The 20085-nt window shown below is 39.5% G+C and overlaps 1 protein-coding gene across 1 annotated transcript in view; it reads left to right on the forward strand.

Annotated features, from left to right (window-relative positions):
* Positions 1–20085, forward strand: part of NPAS2 (neuronal PAS domain protein 2) — a 181451-nt gene that overhangs the window by 79340 nt on the left and 82026 nt on the right. The window contains 1 exon segment of the mRNA XM_053664530.1: positions 15357–15505. Within this exon segment, the coding sequence (XP_053520505.1) occupies positions 15357–15505 (149 nt within the window).

Consider the following 20085-nt stretch of genomic DNA (forward strand, 5'->3'; position numbering starts at 1 on the left):
ATTTTTGTTTCTTCATTCTGTTCTGGTTATTTGATTATTTCTTCATTATGTTCTACACCATTGATCTGAACCCTCACTTTTTTCTCTTCACTGTTGGTTCCCTGTGGATTTTTATTTATTGTCCTTAGTGTAGCCTTCATTTCTTCCCTTATGCACTTGCTGTACTCAGTGAGATCTCTAAGCATCCCTATCACCAGTATTTTGAACTCTGCATCTGACAGGCTATCTCCATTTCACTTAGTTCTTTTTTTGCAGTTTCGATCTGTTCTTTCATTTGTGCCATATCTTTGTATCCTCAATTTGGCAGCCTCCTTATGTTTATTTCTGTGTATTAAGTAGAGCTTCTTCAACTCTGTCTAGGTGCAACCATTACATTATAAGAGGTGTAGCCTCAGGTATTTGCCAGGGTGGGGCAACCCACTTTACCACTTTGTGGTACTCTGTGAGGGGAGGAGTTGGTGAGGGAACCACGCTTCTTAGCCAGCTCTTACCCCATTTCCAGGCACTTTCCCCACTTCCATATGAAACTAGTGCCCTTCTAGCTGCTGCCCTGGTGCTGAATCCCAGAGTGGGTGGCTTTATGTAAGATCTAAGCCTGTGCAGGTCCTGTCAGTGGGCTCTCCTTAGAGACCAGAAGTTTCTGCTACTGCCCCAACCCACACTGGTCTTTACAGCCACAAGTTATGAGGCTTTATTTTCTCAGTGCTTGAACCCTGGGCTGCATGATCTGGCCTGGGGCTAGAATGGCTCATTCCTTGGGTGTCCCTCCCAGTTTTTATCTGCCACGTGTGAATATGGGAACTCCCATTCTACCAGCTGCCCACACTGCTGCATTACCACCACCACACTGCATCCTCTTCTTTCCGGCTCCCCATCTGCACCCCTCCTACTGGTCTGGATGAATATTTCTTCTTTAAATTCTAGGTTGTCAGACATCCATACAGTTCTATTTTCTGGCAGTTCTTGTATTTTGTTTTGAGATTAGTTGTGAACTTCTTGTGTAAAGAGACAAAGCATGTCTACCTATGCCTCCATCTTGGCTGTAAGTCTGACATTATCTTTATTTTCACCCTCAAACCCTGGCCTCAGCCTTCCTCTCTACTGCACTGCTTACTTGGAAATCAAGCAAATTGAATGCAATTTCTTTCCATTACCATTCCTATTTTCTTTGATTCTAGGGAATCCACACTGCTGATCGGTAAGCCTCCTTCACAGGTGATGGGGGTAGTGAGGCCATTGGTCCTCTCTCCCCCCTCTTCCTCAGGTGGTGAAACAGGTTTAGAATGTTTAGTAATACCCAACTCTCCCCCAGAATAAGAACAGTAATAAAGTATCTTTCATAACCCTTAGAAATCACAAGAAAAAAACCCAGACATGATCTTAAGACTATTACAGTTTCAAAGCCTCTCGTTTTGTGAGGGTTTGTAGTGGGAACATGGGAGGCCCTTCAGCTGATTCCACCTGGACTCTTGATAGGAATTGTTTTCATTCACAGGATAATTTTAATGCAGTCAGAAATATTTAACTGCAGATGAAAATGTTCATTTTTTGCAGGAAAAAATGTTTTGCAGGAACTATGTTAGGCAAAGTTTTCAAAGCTTTAGGGAATTTATAGCTTATTTAGATTTATGATAAAATTTTCTGAACCAGGACACAGTTGTACTTTCTTATGTGAATTTCCATGTAAATCCAGTAGTAATTGAATGCCTATTATGTATTCAGAACTATGGGCTGTTTTCTTTAGGGAAGAGGCAAAAACATGGTCCTTGAACTCAAAAAGGAAACAGTTTAAGGTACCGAAGTTCACATTTTCCCACTCTGTATTTCAGTCCTATGCATGTCTTTCTGGTCTGGATGTGACATAGTTCTCATGTATATGTGGTCACACAGTAAGTAGTGTGGTTTAGCAGGAAGTGAACAGCGTAGGATCAAACAGGCCTCGCTTTCATTCTTGCCACTTTTATGTTCTATCTCTGAATGAGTCACTAAATCTCTCTTAGCCTCAGTTTCTTCATCTGTAAGATAGGGGTGGGAATAGTAGCAATTTCTTCCTAGGGTTACTGCAGCAACTAAATGTAGCTGTGTATGAGCCCCTGGCATGGTGCACTGGACACAGTGCTAATGAGAAAAACTACACTACGTGTCTGCAGCAGGGAGGATTAACTCCCTAATCCTCACCACACAGGCTAGATGTAGGTTCTCACTAGCTCCATTTAATTGTTGAGAAAACTGAGGCTTAGGGCTCATGCATTCAGTCAGTGGCAGGCAAAGACTCAGCACAGACATAATTTACAGAAGTCTGACCATAAGTAACAGTTTCTCATGACAGTCCTGAGAGCTGCTTCTTTTAACTTGCCACATGCCCAAAGGGCAGGGAGACAGAAAGTGCTGAAAGGAGTCCTCCCTTCTCAAAGACATCAAGTTTTTCTGACTTTGTAGTATTGTAAAATACAGCTTGCTCCATCTTTAAACAGAACTGAACACCAAGAAGAAATTGTTTCATGTGAACTTGTTTCTTTGATCCAATATTAAATGAGTATCTTATCAGTGTTAGTCAAAATTGCATTACCACCTATCAGCTGGGAAATTCTGTTTCTATAATGCCATGTATTTTGGTGAGTTTAGAGCTGTGCTGCCTTTTGTTCATAGGAACAAAAAGCATAAGACAAGAGTATCTGATTTGGGGTTCTCAGTAGAGTGAATACTGGTTCTGATACACAAACTAAGCAAGTTCATTACTCTTTTCCCCTAATTCTTAGTCCCAACACTGATAAAATGGTTCAGGGAAGAGGGAAAAGTTTACAACACAATAAGCATGAAGAGTTCACAACACAATAAGCATGAAGCCTAAGGCACTTTGCAAAAGCAGATGTTGCAGAAGGAAAAAAGCTTTAGCCTTTGGGAAGCAAGCTATTTCTTGTGGTTCCCCCAAGGGTAATTTGTTGATGTGAACTAATGAATTATGCCATTCTGTCACTCTCCCATCAGTATTTGTTAACTAAGTAATGTGGTAAGCAAGTGGGAGATAAAGAAGTGATGCACGGCATTGCCCTGGCCTCAGAGATCTTTTAGGCAAACCAGAGAAGCATTCTTAAAACAAGCATGAAGGGGAAAGAGCATGTTCTGTGGGGTCTGTGCTGGGCAAAGCCAGGATGGTGATCAGAATTTGTAAGCTCTAGTTTCTCAGTGCTCTTTTGTGGAGAGTAATATGGTTAAGAAGAGAGACTGACCTCATTTTACTATTTCATTTCTCTAAATGTATATTCTGTAGTCTGAAAGGAAAGGCTGGCCCAATCCATTGAGGTTGTAGTCAATGTGTACACACTTGATGCCCCTGTGTGCTGGCCTGCTGTAGAGTGGAAACACCTGGCCCTGTGCGATGTAGGTTGATGTTCCCAAGCAGAGCCCATGCTACTGATTTTGCTGTGATTTTCTTTTATAGGCTCTTGACTGGGTATTATGTACATCATCCTTGACCCAACACATGAAAAAATTAGCAGTAAAAATTTTTAGAGGCTTCCTTTCTCTTTGTTTCATTTGAGGCAACAGTAAGCATTGCAAGAATATGAGTGTATCAGGACACACAATTCATGTATATTACCCTGTAATTTTCAGATGAGTGATTCTGGATTCAAAGCAAAGGGAAAAGTAGAGCCTTCCTTCCAAGCAGAATGCTAATTCTGACTGTAGCCCAGTAAACAGCAGAATGGAAAATAGACCTCCTTCTATTGGGAGCTTTTGATTTTTACACTGGTGGGGTCTTTTGATTGGCTACAAAGAATTGTCAGAAGGAGAAATGTATGCCTGGTAGGTTTAAAAATTTGAGAATTTCTTAACTCAGGTACACCCAGAACAAATCAGGGGGTCATCTGAGGCAATGGGCAATACATAAAAAGCCTCTTTAATAATTTCAATTAATTTTTAATTGAAAGAAGGTTCCCCATATTTAAAAGGCTGTCTTTTTTCAGAAGAGGCTAAGCATTCCTTGTAGAATTTCAGCAGCAGGTTCCTAAGAATTGTCCTCTGGTGAAATCCTCACTGTGTAACCATCAAGAAAGAATCACTAGGAACTTAGGCCAGCTTCCCATTTGGGCCCTGATACTTTCTCATAACTCTGGTTAAGAGTGAAATTATTTCTGTTACACCTCAGAAGAAAAGAATACCCTCATCTGAGCTCAGTCATCCCCACACACTTCACCAAGTCTCTGCAGTAGAAAAAATACTGAGTTTCTATAGCTCCCAATGAGATGAGGGTGGCACTAACCTGTCCCATCTTGCTCCACCTGGGGTTACTTTTCTCCCCCACACACACACAGATGAACCCAGCTGCTGAAGGCTCCTGAGCACTGTGGTGCCCCCAAGGTGTACAATTGTCACAAGGACACAGGCTTGGGTATGGAGGGGGCTTCACTGAACTTAGAAACCTTGCTTTATGCCAGAATTTCCCAAAATGTTTCTGGGAAACACTAGTCTCAGGAAATGCTCCTAAAAAGAGCTTGAACCATGATGTATACTGTTTCTCCCTGTTGGAGAGCTTCTGGGCTCTTTAGCACATTGAAAGTGCTAAAACTCGTGGCAAATGAACAAAACCCGTTCCATTTTATGTCATCATACATATTTTTAAATTATCTTAAAAAAACAGTAACAACAAAATAACCTTCTCTAGCCATGGTCCTTACTCTTTCTTCAAGTAATTCTTCATGATTTTTAATGGAAGACCCTTTGCTCAAAACTGTTTTATGAAATAGGTATCTCAACTTTATTTTTATAATTCTTGTACATTTTCTTATATAAAAAATAAAAAAAATTAAATAAAATAAACAAGGGATAGCCACTGTTAATATTTTGACCTATTTCTTATCACATTTTTCTACATTTCTATCAAATTTTAACAGAAATACTTCTAAGCACTTTGTTTATGTGATTGACCAGACTCCCATTTCATGAACAGGATTGTTTTAATGTAGAGGTTACTTATAATGTCTGTTATGCCTATGAGCATTTCACTTTCACAGGTGCCTCTTGGGACACTGACAGTGAACTTGTATTTGGTATATGTCAATTCTACAAGAGAATGTGAGTTCCTTCTACAACCACTTACTTCGGATACTTTAGAAGACATTAGTGGAGAGGGCAAAAGAAACATGAGATCTACTCCTCATAAGCCTTCTCAGACAGGTTCATGTTGGACAGTTTATAATACTCATATTTGGGAGGCCCAATTGCAAGACCATTGTCTTTATCATCCTGTAATGTGGAACTAGTTCGCCCAGTTAAGATATACCAGAATTTTCATTACATTAGCCAAGATTAAAATGAAGGAGAGAATCCTAGAAGCAGCAAGAGCTAAGGGGACAGTCACCTACAAAGGAGTTCCCATCAGACTGTCAGCTGATTTCTCAAAAGAGACCTTGAAGGCAAGAAGGGGCTGGAAAGAGGTATTCCAAGTCATGAAAACCAAAGATCTACAACCAAGATTGCTCTACCCAGCAAAGTTTTCATTTAGAATGGAAGGACAGATAAAGTGCTTCTCAGATAAGACCAAATTCAAGGAGTTCATCATCACTAAGCCCTTATTATATGAAATGTTAAAGGGACTTACCTAAGAAAAAGAAGATAAAAAAGATGAACGGTGAAAGGACAGCAAACTCACAGTTATTAAGAACCACACCTAAAACAAAAGCAAACTAAGAGGACAGCTAGATCAGGAGCAGAACCATAGAAATGAAGATCTCATGGAGGGTTAGCAACAGGGGAGTGGGAGGAGGGGAAGGGGGGGAGAAGGTACAGAAAATAAGTAGCATAGACAGTAGATAGAAAATAGATAGGGGGAGGGTAAGAATAGCAGGGGAAATACAGAATCTAAAAAATTTGAGACACGTGCTCATGAACTAAAGGGGGAAATGGTGGGGGAGGGGTATGCAGGGTGGAGGGGAATGGAGGGGGGGAATAGAGCAAATGTAATGGCATAATAAAAAAAAAGTTAAAAAAAAAGATATACCAGAATTTTCAATCTGAAAGGAACCTTGGATATCAGTTTTTATTCTAGGTGTTAACAATCCTAGGTATCTGTTGCTGTGTAACAAACTACTCCAAAATTTACAAGACTAACACAAAAGCATTTATTTTGATCATGGATCTTCAGTTTGGGAAGGGCTTGGAAGGGAAGGGAATGCTCGTCTAGGTGGTCTCAGCGAAAGTTGCTCAAAGATGGTGGACATGATCACTCTTGTGGCTAGTAAGTGGTTCATGTTGACTCTCACCTGGGACCTCTGCTGGGACCATGACTCTCCCCATGGAAATGTGGCTTCCACACAACATGTGACTATGTTCAAGGTCAAGCACTAGGAGAGAGAGACCCAGTGGGGGAGCCATGTGTCTTCTTACTACCTGGCCTTGGCCTCAAGCAGTGTCACTTCTGCTATATTCTGCTTACTAGAAGGAAGTCCCTGAGCCTAGCCAACCTATACTCATAGGGAGGGGAATTAAAACTCATGTTTTCATGAGTGGGGGGAGGAAAATTTTAGATAATTTTAAATGCTCTGGTTTATAATCCCCATATCAATGGCATCACTATTTTATAAGATGAATCTGAGACCTGTGGAGGTGAGTGCCTTGCCCACTCTCTCCCAGAGTAGGTGGCAGAACCAGAATGAGGCAATTCTCCTGGTATCTAACCGTTCTTTCACTTTCAGTGGAGATTGTAAATGTAAATATAATGTGCTTCGTAAAATACCTTTAGGTACTCACCATAGAGGCCCTGTAAGGATAACAACCTTCTCTCCATAGGACTAATATTTCAGAATTGCATGCCTATTATTAAAAAAACTTAGCTACACTTGGCAGCCAGGGGAGCCCAGTAGTGATTATATTACTAGTGCTGGCCATTTCTTTCCAACTTTATTTGGTTTTATCAACATTTGATTTTATCAACTTTTACTCCATTTCACCAACTATATGTGATTCAGAAAACATCTTTCATTTCCCCCATCACCCTGTTCTATTTACTCAGTTAACCAAACTAGTCTTGTTAGGACCAATTTAAAAGATGGCAGCCTTAAATTAAACATCATGGAAAGATTCTAGTACAGAAGTTTCTTAGGTGTTCCTGGTAGTTTCCCCTGTATGCTGGAGAGGCTTGAGCTAAAGACATTGCCAGCCTCACTGGTCTGCACATGAAATAGAGCCCACTCATAATTATAGTTATTTTTTCCTCTTTTTACTGATTTTATCTTTATTCCTAATCTGGCTGAGAGATCAGGAATTCTGATACAATGATTTCTAATTTCTGCCCCTTAGGGAAATACAGGATTTTTGGTGATATATAAAATGCATTTGCTTCACTGTCATGTGTCCTTGTGAATTTCAGAAAGAGAGAGGGCCAAGGACACAAACCTGCAGGTATATGTTTACATTTACATGAATACTGAGATTACCCATTCCTGTCACAGTGTGTCTCCTAGGAAACATACATCCATAGATTAATAGAATAGAATAGGGAATACAGAACCTACAAATCAACCCTTTTTACAAATCAACTGTTTTGCCTTTTTATAAAGGTGCAAAGATAATTCAATGCAGAAATGTTTTCTTAAAAATGGAGTTGGAACAACTGGACAATCATATGCAAACAAGTAAACTTAAATCTAAACATTACACATTATAAAAATAACTAACTCAGAAAACTATACAGGACTGAAGAAAAATTAAGGAAGACACAAATAAATGGAAGCATGTACCATGCTTATGGATTGGAAAAATTAACATCATCAAAATGTCCATACTACCTAAAATTATTTATAGATTTAATGAAATCCCTAGTCAAGTGCCCACAACATATTTCACAGATATAAAACAAACATTTCAAAAATTTATATGGAACCATAAAAGACCCCGAATAGTTGCAGCAATTTTAAGAATGAAGAACAAAGCAGGATGGATCACAATACATGGTACCAAACTGTGGTATTACAAGGCCACCATAATCAAAATAGCCTGGTACTGACATAAAAACAGGCATATAGACCAATGGGACAGAACAGAGAGCCCAGAAATAAACCCAAATCTCTATGGTCAATTAATATTTGACAGAAGGGGAAGAAGCATAAAATGGAGGAAAAATAGCCTATTCATCAAATGGTGTTGGGAGATCTGGACAGCTACATGCAAAAAAATGAAACCCGAGAAGCAACTTACACCATGCACAAAAATAAATTCAAGGTGGATAAAAGACTTAAATATAAGTCATAATACCATAAAAGTCCTAGAGGAAAACATTGGCAGGAAAATCTCAAACATTCCACACAGCAACATCTTCATGGATATGCCCCCTAAAGCAAGGGACATAAAGGAAGAGTAAACAAATGGGACCTCATCAATTTAAAAAGATCTGCATGGCAAAATGAAACAGCATTAAAATGAAAAGAGAACCAACTATTTGCAAAAACATATTTTCCAATGAGACCTTAGACAAGGGTTTGATCTCCAAAATATATAAAGAACTAAGCCCTGGCTGGTGTAGCTCAGTGGATTGAGCATGGGCCTGCGAACCAGACAATCGCGGTTCAAATCCCAGTCAGGGCACATGCCTGGGTTGCAGGCCAGTTCCCTGCAGGCCAGTTCCCAGCAGGGGACACACAAAAGGCAACCATACATTGATGTTTCTCTCCCTCTCTCTTTCCCTTTCCCTCTAAAGATATATAAATAAAATACTTTAAAAAAAAGAACTCACATGACTTTTGTCCAGGAAGACAAAAAACCCAATTTAAAAATGGGCAAAACACTAGAACAGACACTTCTCCAAGGAAGATATGCAGAGGGCCCAGAGAGATATGAACAGATGCTCAGCATCATTAGCCATCAGAGAGATGCAAATTAAAACCACAATAAGATACCATCCCACACCAGTCAGAATGACCATCATAAACAAAGCAACAGACAAGTGTTGAAGAGGATATGGAGAAAGGGGGGCCCTAGTACACTGTTGGTGGGAATGCAGACTGGTGCAACCACTATGGAAAGCAGTATGGAATCTTCTCAGAAAATGAAAAATGGAACTCCCTTTGACCCAGAAATTCCACTGCTGGTATTATATCCTAAGAGCCCTGAAACACTAATCCAATGCACCTATGCACCCCAATGTTCACAGCAGCACAATTTACAATAGCCAAGTGGTGAAAGCAATCTAAGTGTCCATCAGCAAATGAGTGGATCAGAAAACTATGGTGCATTTACACAATAGAACTCTACACAGCAGAGAGAAAGAAGGAGCTTATACCCTTTGCAACACGCTTACACGCTTTGCAACAGCGTGGATGGATCTGGAGAGCATTGTGCTAAGTGAAATAAGCCAGGTGGTGAGGGAAAAAATACTATATGATCTCACCTTTAACTGGAACATAATCAAGAAAAGAAAAAAGCAAATAAAATATAACCAGAGACATTGAAATGAAGAACAATCTAACAATAGCCAGATGGGAGGGGGGAAGGGAGAGTGGGAAGAAGGGTTTTCAGGAGCTAGTATAAAGGACACATGGCCAAAACCAAGGGAGAGGGTGGAAGCAAGGGAGGGGAGTAGGTATGGCTGGGGTGGGGGGCAAGGGTGAGGAGAAAATGCAGACAACTGTAATTGAACAACAATAAAGTAAAAAAATAACTAACTCAAAATAGATAATAAATCTAAATATAAAATGTTAAACTATTAGAAGAATACACTGTTAGGAGAAAATCTTTCTGGCCTGGAGTTAAGCACATGATCCCCAGACCTGACACCAAACTTGCAAACCATAAAAGAAAAAATTAACTTGGACTTCTTCAAAACTTTTAGTTAAAAACTTTTAATCTGTGAAAGACACTTAAGAGAATGAAAAGGCAAGCAGGGAGAAAATATGGACAAATCACATGTCTGCCAAAGGACTTGTGTCAGAATATATAAACTCTCAAAACTCAACAGCAAGAAAACAACACAATTTTAAAATGGACAACAAGTCACAAACAGATGCTTCACCAAGAAGGATATACAGATGGCAAAAAAATGCATAAAAATGTCTTCAACATTATTAGCCATTAGAAAAATGCAAATTAAAGCCCCAATGAGATAACACTGCACATCTCTTAGATTAGCTAAAATTAAAAGCATTGGCAATGTTAACTCCTCTTGAGGATGTGGAACATCTAGATCACTCAGACATTAAAGGTGAAGATAAATGGTACAGCCATGCTGGAAAGCACTTTGGTGATTTCTTATAAAATTAAACATACACTTTCCATAGGATTCAGCCATCCTACCCCTAGGTTTCTTTCTTCAGAGAGTTGAAAACTTATGTTCACACAAAAATCTGTATACAAATGTCTATAGCAGCTGTATTCATAATCACTGCAAACAAGAAACACCCCAAATTTCCTCCAGCTATGGTTCATCAATACAATGGAAAACTACTCAGTAACAGAAAGGGCAAGGCATTGATAGGTGCACCAACTTGGATGCATCTAAAAGGCATTCTCCTGGGTAGAAGAAACCAGACTCAAAAGATTGGATGCTGTAGGATTGTGCTGATCTGACATTCTAGAAAAGAGAGCATAGTGATGGAGGGCAGAGTTGGAGTTGCCAGGAGTTACAGATGTGGAAAAGATGAAGGAGTTCTGGTGAGAACTGATTTGTCTCTGGATTGTGATGATGGTTACATGAATTTATACATGTGCTGAAGTTTATAGAACTGAGCCCCAAAGCAAAAGTCATGTTTACTGTATGTTAATGTTGAGTAAAACTTTTAAATGTGTATGTCATCAGTATTACTTTTTCTAGACAAATGAGATTAAGCTGAGACTCCTTTGCCTCTGAACCCATCAGCTTCCATACAACTCTTCACAGCAAGTTTGGTTAGTGCTGACTGGGAAACAGAGCCCCTGCCTTACAGGACATGTGGTACTGTTGCCAACCATCCTTGCCTTTCTTTCTTGTCTCTGCTCATTTGTCCCTAATGTGGATCCCTCTTCCCCATCTCCTAATGTCCAAACCAGTTTCCTCCCCTAGCCTCTCTCCTAGGCTATTCCAGATACATCCAAAAGCTGAGACCAGATTTCCTGATCTGACACTTAGTGTTTAGCTTCACTCTTCCTGCCCACTCTCCTGTCACTTTACTTTCCCACATGTCTCCAGTTTCCTGTCTAACTCAACCACTCAGCATTATTAGGGCTGTCCTTCCTGCGCATCCACCTATCAAGGCCAGCTTGAGTGCAGCCCCTCCCTTCAGGCATCCCTGACTACCTCACATGGTTGATCTTTATGAAATCTTTTGGCAATTTGTTTAAGATTCTTACCTAGCTTGTATCACATTGTACCTTATGTAATAGTGCAATCTTGAGATAGTGGGTGTCCTAGTTGATTTTCTGCAGTATTCTTCCCTGAACACAAATATTGTTGTCTTGTTAACATGCCTGCCATTTTCTGCAGTGTACTTAATTTCTGTGCTATAAACTTAAGCAGCCAGAATTCATCACTCTTAGTTTGATAGTCACGTAACAGTGGTTTTAAAGAGAGCTGCAGAATGAAGGGGAAGAAAGCAGTGCTTCACAGCATGGGCATTCTAGCCAGACTGCTCCATCACTTCCTAGTCATGTGATGTCAGCAAACTGCACACTTCTCAGTGCCTCAGCTTCTTCTGTGAAATGGGAATGACAACACACATACTTAAAGGGTCATTGAGAGAACTAATGGAATCAATGTATGTAAAGCACTTAAAATAGTGTCTTTTATATTTTAAGTGCCCAGCAATGTTATCCATTTAACCAATGTCCTTTAAGGAACACACCAGGAAAAATAACCTGGGATTCTTTGAACCCTGCATTCAAAATCAAAAGGTGAGGTTTGTATCAATGTATAGTTAAAGCACATACTCACACACTTTCCCTTTTCCCCAAACCTCTTCTCACCCTCTCTTTCTGTCTCTCTTAAACTCAATCAGAAGAAACAACACGATGGAAAATGGGCAGAAATTTGAATAGACACTTCACAAAAGAAGATATATGAAAGGGTATTAAGCATGGGAAAAGATGTTCAACATCACTAGTCATTAGAAAAACGCAAATTAAAACTACAATAAGATAATACTACAATGGCTAAGCAAAAAAAAAGACTGACAATACCAAGTGTTGATAAGAATGTGGAACAATTGGAAGTCTCATTCATTGCTTGTGGAATTGCAAAAACAGTACAGCCCCTTTGTGTGGCAGGATGGCAGTATCTGATAATGTTAAAGATACATGTATCATATGATTCAGTGATTTTACACCTATGTATTTACCCAAGAGAAGAGAAGGCCTAAGACATGGACATAGATATTCAGAACAGTATTACTTTTTCTTAATACCCCAAACTGGAAACATCCCAGTGGCATACTAGTTGGCATTTAAAAATAACAGAACATTATATATATATATATATATATATATATATATATATATATATATATATATATATATATATCAACATGGATAAATTTCAAAAGCTTTATGCTTTGAAGCAGTGGACTTTCTGCTTCCATTTATATGAAATTTTTAAAAAGGCAAAACTGGATGATAGCAGAACAGTGGTTTTCTATGGCTGTCATCAAAGAGAGGTCACCAACAAAGAAGTAGGAGAAAACATTTTAAGGTTAAAGAAACTGCTTTATATGTGGGTTTTGGTCGTGGTTTCAGTTACCAAAATTCATCAACCCATACTCTTGAAATGGATAAATTTTATCAAATATAATAATATACCTTACTGGAAAAAATAAACCCAAAGGCTGATTGCTGAAGTGTCTTTCAACTTGTCACCCCAGTGCCTTAGGAGTGGTGGTCTTGGAGCCTACTCAGCAGACCTCACTGGAAATAAAGTCCCTCAAGGTTTGTTTTCTTCTTCCTGCCTCAGAGCTGTGCATCCAGCTAATAGTAACAGTTTCCAGTGGCACCACCATGTGTCCTAGGCAGAAGCTGATGGAAACAAGCTTGTGTTCCTGTCATTATGATATGAGCCATGTTTGTTGTCATTACAGCCATTGAAGAAGAATACAGAATAATAATGAGCTGGATATTGTCAGCTCACAAATAATTTATAATAGGCAAAGTAGGACAGGAACAGTGCTTTTTTTGGCTGAGGTTGCATGTCACTCTTTAAAATCTAGGCCAAAAAATTATTTATAATGCATAGACAACTACTCTGAAAGTTAAAAGGTTCCTTTCTTCTCCTCCATGTGCTTGAACATGATGCTTTTTATCCTGGACTGGCAAAAGGATGAACAGCCTCTTATTGCCATACCTCCAGTAAGTGTGTGAGTGGGAAAGCATCCATGAAGACAGTACTCGGGTAGGAATGAGGCCTTCGTACAAACCCCTTAAGAATTTCAGGTCCTCCCCAAAACCCAAGGACAATAATGAGAGGAAAGTGAGAAAAAGGAAGAAACCTGTGGGTATGGGTGGCCACTTTACGTGAACTTTGAAGAATTGCCTCAAATATTATCAGAAAATGGCATAAACTGAACTATAATAAGCATGATGGCTTATAAGTGAGTGTGTTGACACAAAGACAGGTTGTGTGTTATTAGTCAGAGGCAAACAGAGCTGTTATGGCCACCATGCCATCAAGGAAAGGGCATTTGTTATGTGTCCCTATATTTCCAAGGGCTGTTTGGGGAAGCAGAATCTTCACCTGATACTGACATCTGTAGATCTTGACACCTACCCCAAGCAAGGTGAATTCCTCTGATGAGAACAACAAGTGATCAGCTTTCCCAGACACCTTGACCCCAGGCCCCAGGGTGTCATAGCAGTAGGTTGACTATGTTTGACAGGCCCTGAAGCATGGTCCCCACTCTCCCAGTGAGTTGACTTCCAGAACATTCTGTCCTGGGTGAATTGGGGAGGGGTAGGTCAGCTTTCCCAGACCTACATCACCTTTGAATAAGCTAAACCTTGATGAAGGACCTGCCCTGTGGAGCTGAGAGCCAGCCCCTAGGCCTCTGGTGTATAATTAAGGGTTGAGGCCTCTGGAATGGCCTGCTTCCAAGACTTCTTTGGTGAGGGCAGGCTTCCTGCATTGTGCGTCCCTTTAGCCATGACTTCTTCCTCAAGTTTCCAGGGATCCAACGGTTTCTCAGAGGGGCCTCCAGAGAGCTCCTCTCCCCTCACCTGTACAACTGCACTTGGATCTCTGTGTAGGTATGCAGTGTTATGTGCTAATTTTTTAATAAACTTAACTTTTTAGAGCAATTTTAGGTTCACAGAAATATAGAATGGAGGGTACAGAGATTTCCAATATACCCCCGTCCCTACATATTCACAGCCTCCCCATTATGGACACCACCCACAAAAGTGACACATTTGCTATAACTGATAAACTTTACAGTGACTGACTCATCATAATCACCCAAAGTCCATGGTTTATATGAAGGTTCACTTTGGTGTTGTACATTCTGTGGGCTTGGACATATGTGTAATGACAGTTTGCCATCATTATAGTGTCACATAATGACACTATAATGACACTACCCTTCAGAGTAGTTTCACTGCCCTAAAGAATCCTCTGTGCTCTGCCTATTCATCCATTACTACCTCAACTCCTGACAGCCACTGATCTTTATACTGTCTCCATGTTCTTTTCCAGAATGTCATACAGTTGGAATCATGCAGTATGTAGCCTTATCTGATTGGCTTCTTCCACTTGGTAATATGCATTTAAGGTTCTTTGCCATCGTTAAAGCCACTCTTTATTTATCAGCATGATAGCCATGAGCAGCTTGTGTGATACACTGGCCCTGGGTTGCACATGACTTGCAGATGGTTTCATGTGGCATGTGCTTCATCTCCTGGGCAGGATAATGAGCTCCAGGGCAGTGACTAGGATATATGCCCTGGGTGGCACTGGTTCTCTGCTGAACACTCAGGACCTGGCTACCCTCCATGACTTGGTGCCAAAGGCTAGGTGCTCTGAGTTGGGGAACATTGTTTGAGGCTAAGGAAGGACTATCTGAGAGAAACCCTCTGGACTGCAGCTTTTAAACAGTATGTTGCTTGTTCTCTGAAGGTCAAAGTTCTGTGAAGTCAGAGTGGGCACCATCTGGCAACAACTAATCTATACAATTTTGCATCTGAGTCAGAACTTACTTATTAATGCTGTCTTTCTTTATGGCCAAGAGTCTAGCAAAACATCTTTCTGTCTCCTTTATTTAGCTCTGAACTATGGCAAATGTTACTTTCCCTGAAAGAGTCTTGATTGGATGATCACAACAGAATATGCACTGATAGAAAATACCTCTATTTCATAAGAGAATTTTTATGAAGCAGAATTTTTCGGTAACATGTGTGTTCTATGTTTGCAGAGCTTCTCGAAACAAGTCTGAGAAGAAGCGTCGAGACCAGTTCAATGTTCTCATCAAAGAGCTTAGCTCCATGCTCCCTGGAAACACACGGAAGATGGACAAAACCACTGTGCTGGAAAAGGTCATTGGTTTTCTACAGAAACACAATGGTAAAAACTATGCCTTTCTTTGTTGTTTTCTCATTCCTGCCCTTTCATTGGTGGTGATTTCATCATGCTGGGCTTTCTGCTAAGTTCTCTCTCCCCAGCAAAGCCCAGTCCCATCAGTCATAGGCTCTGTCTGTCCAAGGCACTCTGCCCTGTATAATAGCCCATCTCCAGTAGGTTTGGGAGAAGAAACTCACCTCCCAATTACTTTATGAGCTGGAAGACAGAATCCAGAACAGCCTCAGAGGTGGTGCCTAGCCCAGTGGAGTGGCATTCACAGTGGAAGCATCTTGATTAACAAGCATTTTTCATCTATCCCTATAGAAATGCAGTACCCATATTCATTATCCACTGGATCATACTGTACTGGTTCCTCCAACCACTTCTGTCACCATCCCTAAACAATCTGGTCTTTGAAGCTCAACTATGAAAAAATTGAAAATCATTAATTCACTTATCAAATTCATTTTGATTAAGACATAATTCATATACCATAAAATTTACCATGTGGAAGTTTATAACTGAGTGATTTTAGTACATTCACAAGATTGTACAACCATCAATACTGTCCAGTTTTATTATCCCAAAAAGAAACCCCATGCTTATTAATACATACTTCCCATATTCCCTCCTTCCAAATCCTGGAAACCATTAATCTACTTTCTGTCTCTATAGGTTTGCCTATCTGGGCACATCATAAATAATGGAGTCATACAGTATGCAGTGTTTTGTTTCTGGCTTAATTTACTTGGCATACATATTTTGGCAAATTTCTGTATTACATTCTATTTTATGGCCAAAAATATCTGTATTGATATACTAAATTTCTCTTATCCACTTATCAGTTAATGGATATTTGGGTTGTTTCCACTTTCTGGCTGTTATTAATAATGCTGCTATGAACATGTACATACAAGTTTTTGTTTGGATATGTTTTCAGTTATTTTGGATATATACTTAGGAGTGCAATTGCTGGGTCAAATGGCAACTCAATGTTTAACTTGTTGAGAACTAAGAAGCTGTTTTTCAAAGTGGCTGCCCAATTTTACATTCCCAGTGGTAATGTATGAGTGTTATAATTTGTTCATATCCTCACCAGCACTGGCTATCTGGTTATCCATGGATATGAATGCATTTGTTTATTGTAGTCTTCCTACTTGGTATGAAGCAATATCTCATTGTGGATTTGATTTTCATCTTCCTGATGATTAATAATGTTGAGATTTCCTGTGATTATTGGCTATTTATATATCTTGTTTAGAGAAATGCCTATTCAAATTCTTTGCCCTTTTTAATTTGGATTGTTTATCTTTCTGTTGTTGGGTTGTAAGAGTTTCTCATATATTCTAAATACTAGACCCTTATCACACATGTGATTTACAAATATTTCCCCCCATTCTGTGGGTTGTCTTTTTACTTTCTTACTTTTGTCCTCTGACATACAAAGTTTTCAAGTCTGGTAAGTCTACTTTATAATTTTGCTGTGGTGGTTGCTTGTACCTTAGAAATCAAAGCTAATCTAAGGTCATGGGGATTTACATTTATGTTCCCTTCTAAGAGTTTTAGAGTTTTAAGCTAAAGATTAAGTGTTTAGATATGAGCTATAGGTTGAGAATTTAGATATTTGATCCATTTTGAGTTAATTTTTATACATGGAATGAGATAGGGAATCAAAATTCAGCCTTTTGCATGGGGCTATCCAGTTTGCCCAGAGAGCCATTAAAAAAAACCTTTTTAACACTTTATATATGTACAGAGAATACACATATAACTGTACAGTTGAATGAGTTATCACAAAAAGAACACAACTGGGAAGCCAACACCTGGATCAAGAAAAAGGAGCTTCCCCAATAGATACCCCTTTCTTCTTTCTATCTCTGTTTTCCTCAAAGGACATATCTATTTTGATTTCTAATACTAGAGATTGGTTTTGCCTGTTGGGCTATCATTCAGGTGGAATTATATGTATTAACTTGATGTTTGTGAGATTAATATGTGTTCTTTTGGTGCTATGGCTAGTCCATTTCCATTGGTAGAGTAAGAGTATTCCACTATATAGATTTACTGCTTGAATCCACTCTTGAATTTATGACTTTCCCAACTCATCTTCTCTCCCTTTTACTCTTCTTTAAACTCTTTCCCCCATTAGCACTAATGACCCATGCTTTTACCTATATACTATACAAAATGTTCGAGAATAAATAAGTGGGTTCAGTAGATATTAACAATCAAGAGAAGAATTGTTTTTTCCTTAACCATGAAACCATACATCATCAAATTAGAAATGTCAGATTATTGAGGAGATAACTACAGTTCTTCTGTGCTTATGATGATGCTTCTCTTCCAGTGAACATATTTCTAGACAAGATGATATTGTAAAGTAGGGCATAGCTGGGACATTATAAAGTTTCATTACATGGGACTTGTGGCCAAGATGAAAGCATAGATAAATACATTTTGCCTTCTCACACAACCAAAAGAAGGGCAACAGCAAATTTAAAAACAAAATATAACAAGGGCTGCCAGAAAATCAAACTGTATGAAAGTCAAACAACCAAGAAGTTAAAGAAGAAACATTCATCCAGACCAGAAGGGGGATGGCGGTGGGCAGCTGGGGTGGAAATGGCACAGGCCAAGGCAGTGGCAGCTGGAGCAGGTGGTCCCACATCTGCATGTGGATAAACCAGGAGGAACTACTGGGGAGCAAAATAGACCACACAACCCAGGATTCCAGCATTGGGAAACAAAGCCTCAAAACCTCTGACTTAAATAATCTGTGGGGGTTGAGGAGGCAAAAGAAACTCCCAGACTTACAGAAGAGTTTGTTGGAGAGACCCACAGGGTCCTAGAATGTACACAAAGCCACGCACCCAGAGATCAGCACCAGAAGGGCCCAATTTGCTTATGGGTAGAGGAGGAAGTGACTGAAAGCCAGCAGAAAGCTGAGCAAGAAGCATTGTTCCCTCTCAGACTCCTCCGCCACATACAGTGCCACAACATAGAATAGCGGGTTGTCCCACCCTAGCGAATACCTAAGGCTCTGCCCCTTACTACATAACAAGAGAACTGAGACAAAAATATGGCCCAAATGAAAGAACAGATCAAAACTCCAAAAAAAAAAAAAAAACCAACTAAGTGACAAAAGATATAGCCAACCTATCAGAGGCAGAGTTCAAAGCACTGGTAACCAGGACGCTCACAGAAATGGTTTAGTTGCAAAATACAGAAAAAAGTGATGAGCATGAAAAGTGAAATAAAGGAAAATGTACAGGGAACCAACAGTAAAGGGAAGGAAACTGGAACTCAGATCAACATTTTGGAGCAGAAGGAAGGAATAAACATTTAACCAGAACAGAATGAAGAAACAAGAATTAAAAAAAAAACAAGGAGAGGTGTAGGAACCTCCCAGACAACCTTAAACTTTCAAACATCCGAATCATAGGGGTGCCAGGAGGAGAAGAGGAAGGCCAAGAAATTGAAATCCTATTTGAAAACATAATGAAAGAGAACTTCCCTAGTCTGGCAAAGGAAATAGACTTCCAGGAAGTCCAGGAAGCTCAGAGACCCAAAAGGGGTCGACCCAAGGAAGCTCACACCAAGGCACATCATAATTACATTAGCCAAGATTAAAGATAAAGAGAGAATCTTAAAAGCAGCAAGAGTTTTTTCTCTTGGAGACAGTTATCTACAAGGGAGTTCCCATAAGACCATCAGCTGATTTCTCAAAAGAAACAATGCAGGCAAGAAGGGGCTAGAAAGAAGTATTTGAAGCTATGAAAGGCAAGGACCTACATTCAAGATTACTCTATCCAGCAAAGTTATCATTTAGAATGGAGGGGCAGAGAAAGTGCTTCCCAAATAAGGTCATGTTGAAGGAGTTCATCATCACCAAGCCCTTATTATATGAAATGTGAGAAGGACTTATCAAATTAAAAAAAAGATAAAAAATTAGAACAGAAAAATGACAACAAACTTGCAACTGTCAACAATCAAACCTAAAAAAAACACACAGAAATAAAAACAAACTAAGCAAACAACTAGTATAGGAACAGAGTCACAGAAAATGGAGATCACATGGAGGGTTGTCAGTAGGGAGTGTGAGGGGGGAGAATGGGGGACAAGGTACATAAATGGTAGGCACAAAATAGACAGAGGAAGGTTAATAATAGTATGGGAAATAGAGAAGCCAAAGAACTTAAATGTGTGATCCATAAACATGAACTCAGCTGGGGGAATGATGGTGGGAGGGGGATACAGGGCATAGGGGAATAAGGGGGAGGAAAAAGTGGAACAACTGTAATAGCATAATCAATAAAATATATTTCTAAATAGTTTAATTATATTTGTTACTCTTTTATTATTTCTTTAATAATTGTATATACCTATTATGACAGTAATGGTGTGTGTGTGTGTGTGTGTGTGTGTGTGTATCCTTCCTCCTTATTTTTTCCAAAGCCTCCCAGGGAAAGTAAAGAATATGTTCACTGCTTTTGTTAAAATTCAAGGAAGAGCAGTCAAGCAGGATTGGAACATGATGCTGCAGCAGTATTTGATGACCCCAGTAATATAATCAGAATGGTTAT

This window comes from Artibeus jamaicensis, unplaced genomic scaffold, assembly GCF_021234435.1.
Source record: "Artibeus jamaicensis isolate MK-2021 breed Jamaican fruit bat unplaced genomic scaffold, CSHL_Jam_final contig_384, whole genome shotgun sequence".
In the NCBI taxonomy this organism is placed as follows: domain Eukaryota; kingdom Metazoa; phylum Chordata; class Mammalia; order Chiroptera; family Phyllostomidae; genus Artibeus; species Artibeus jamaicensis.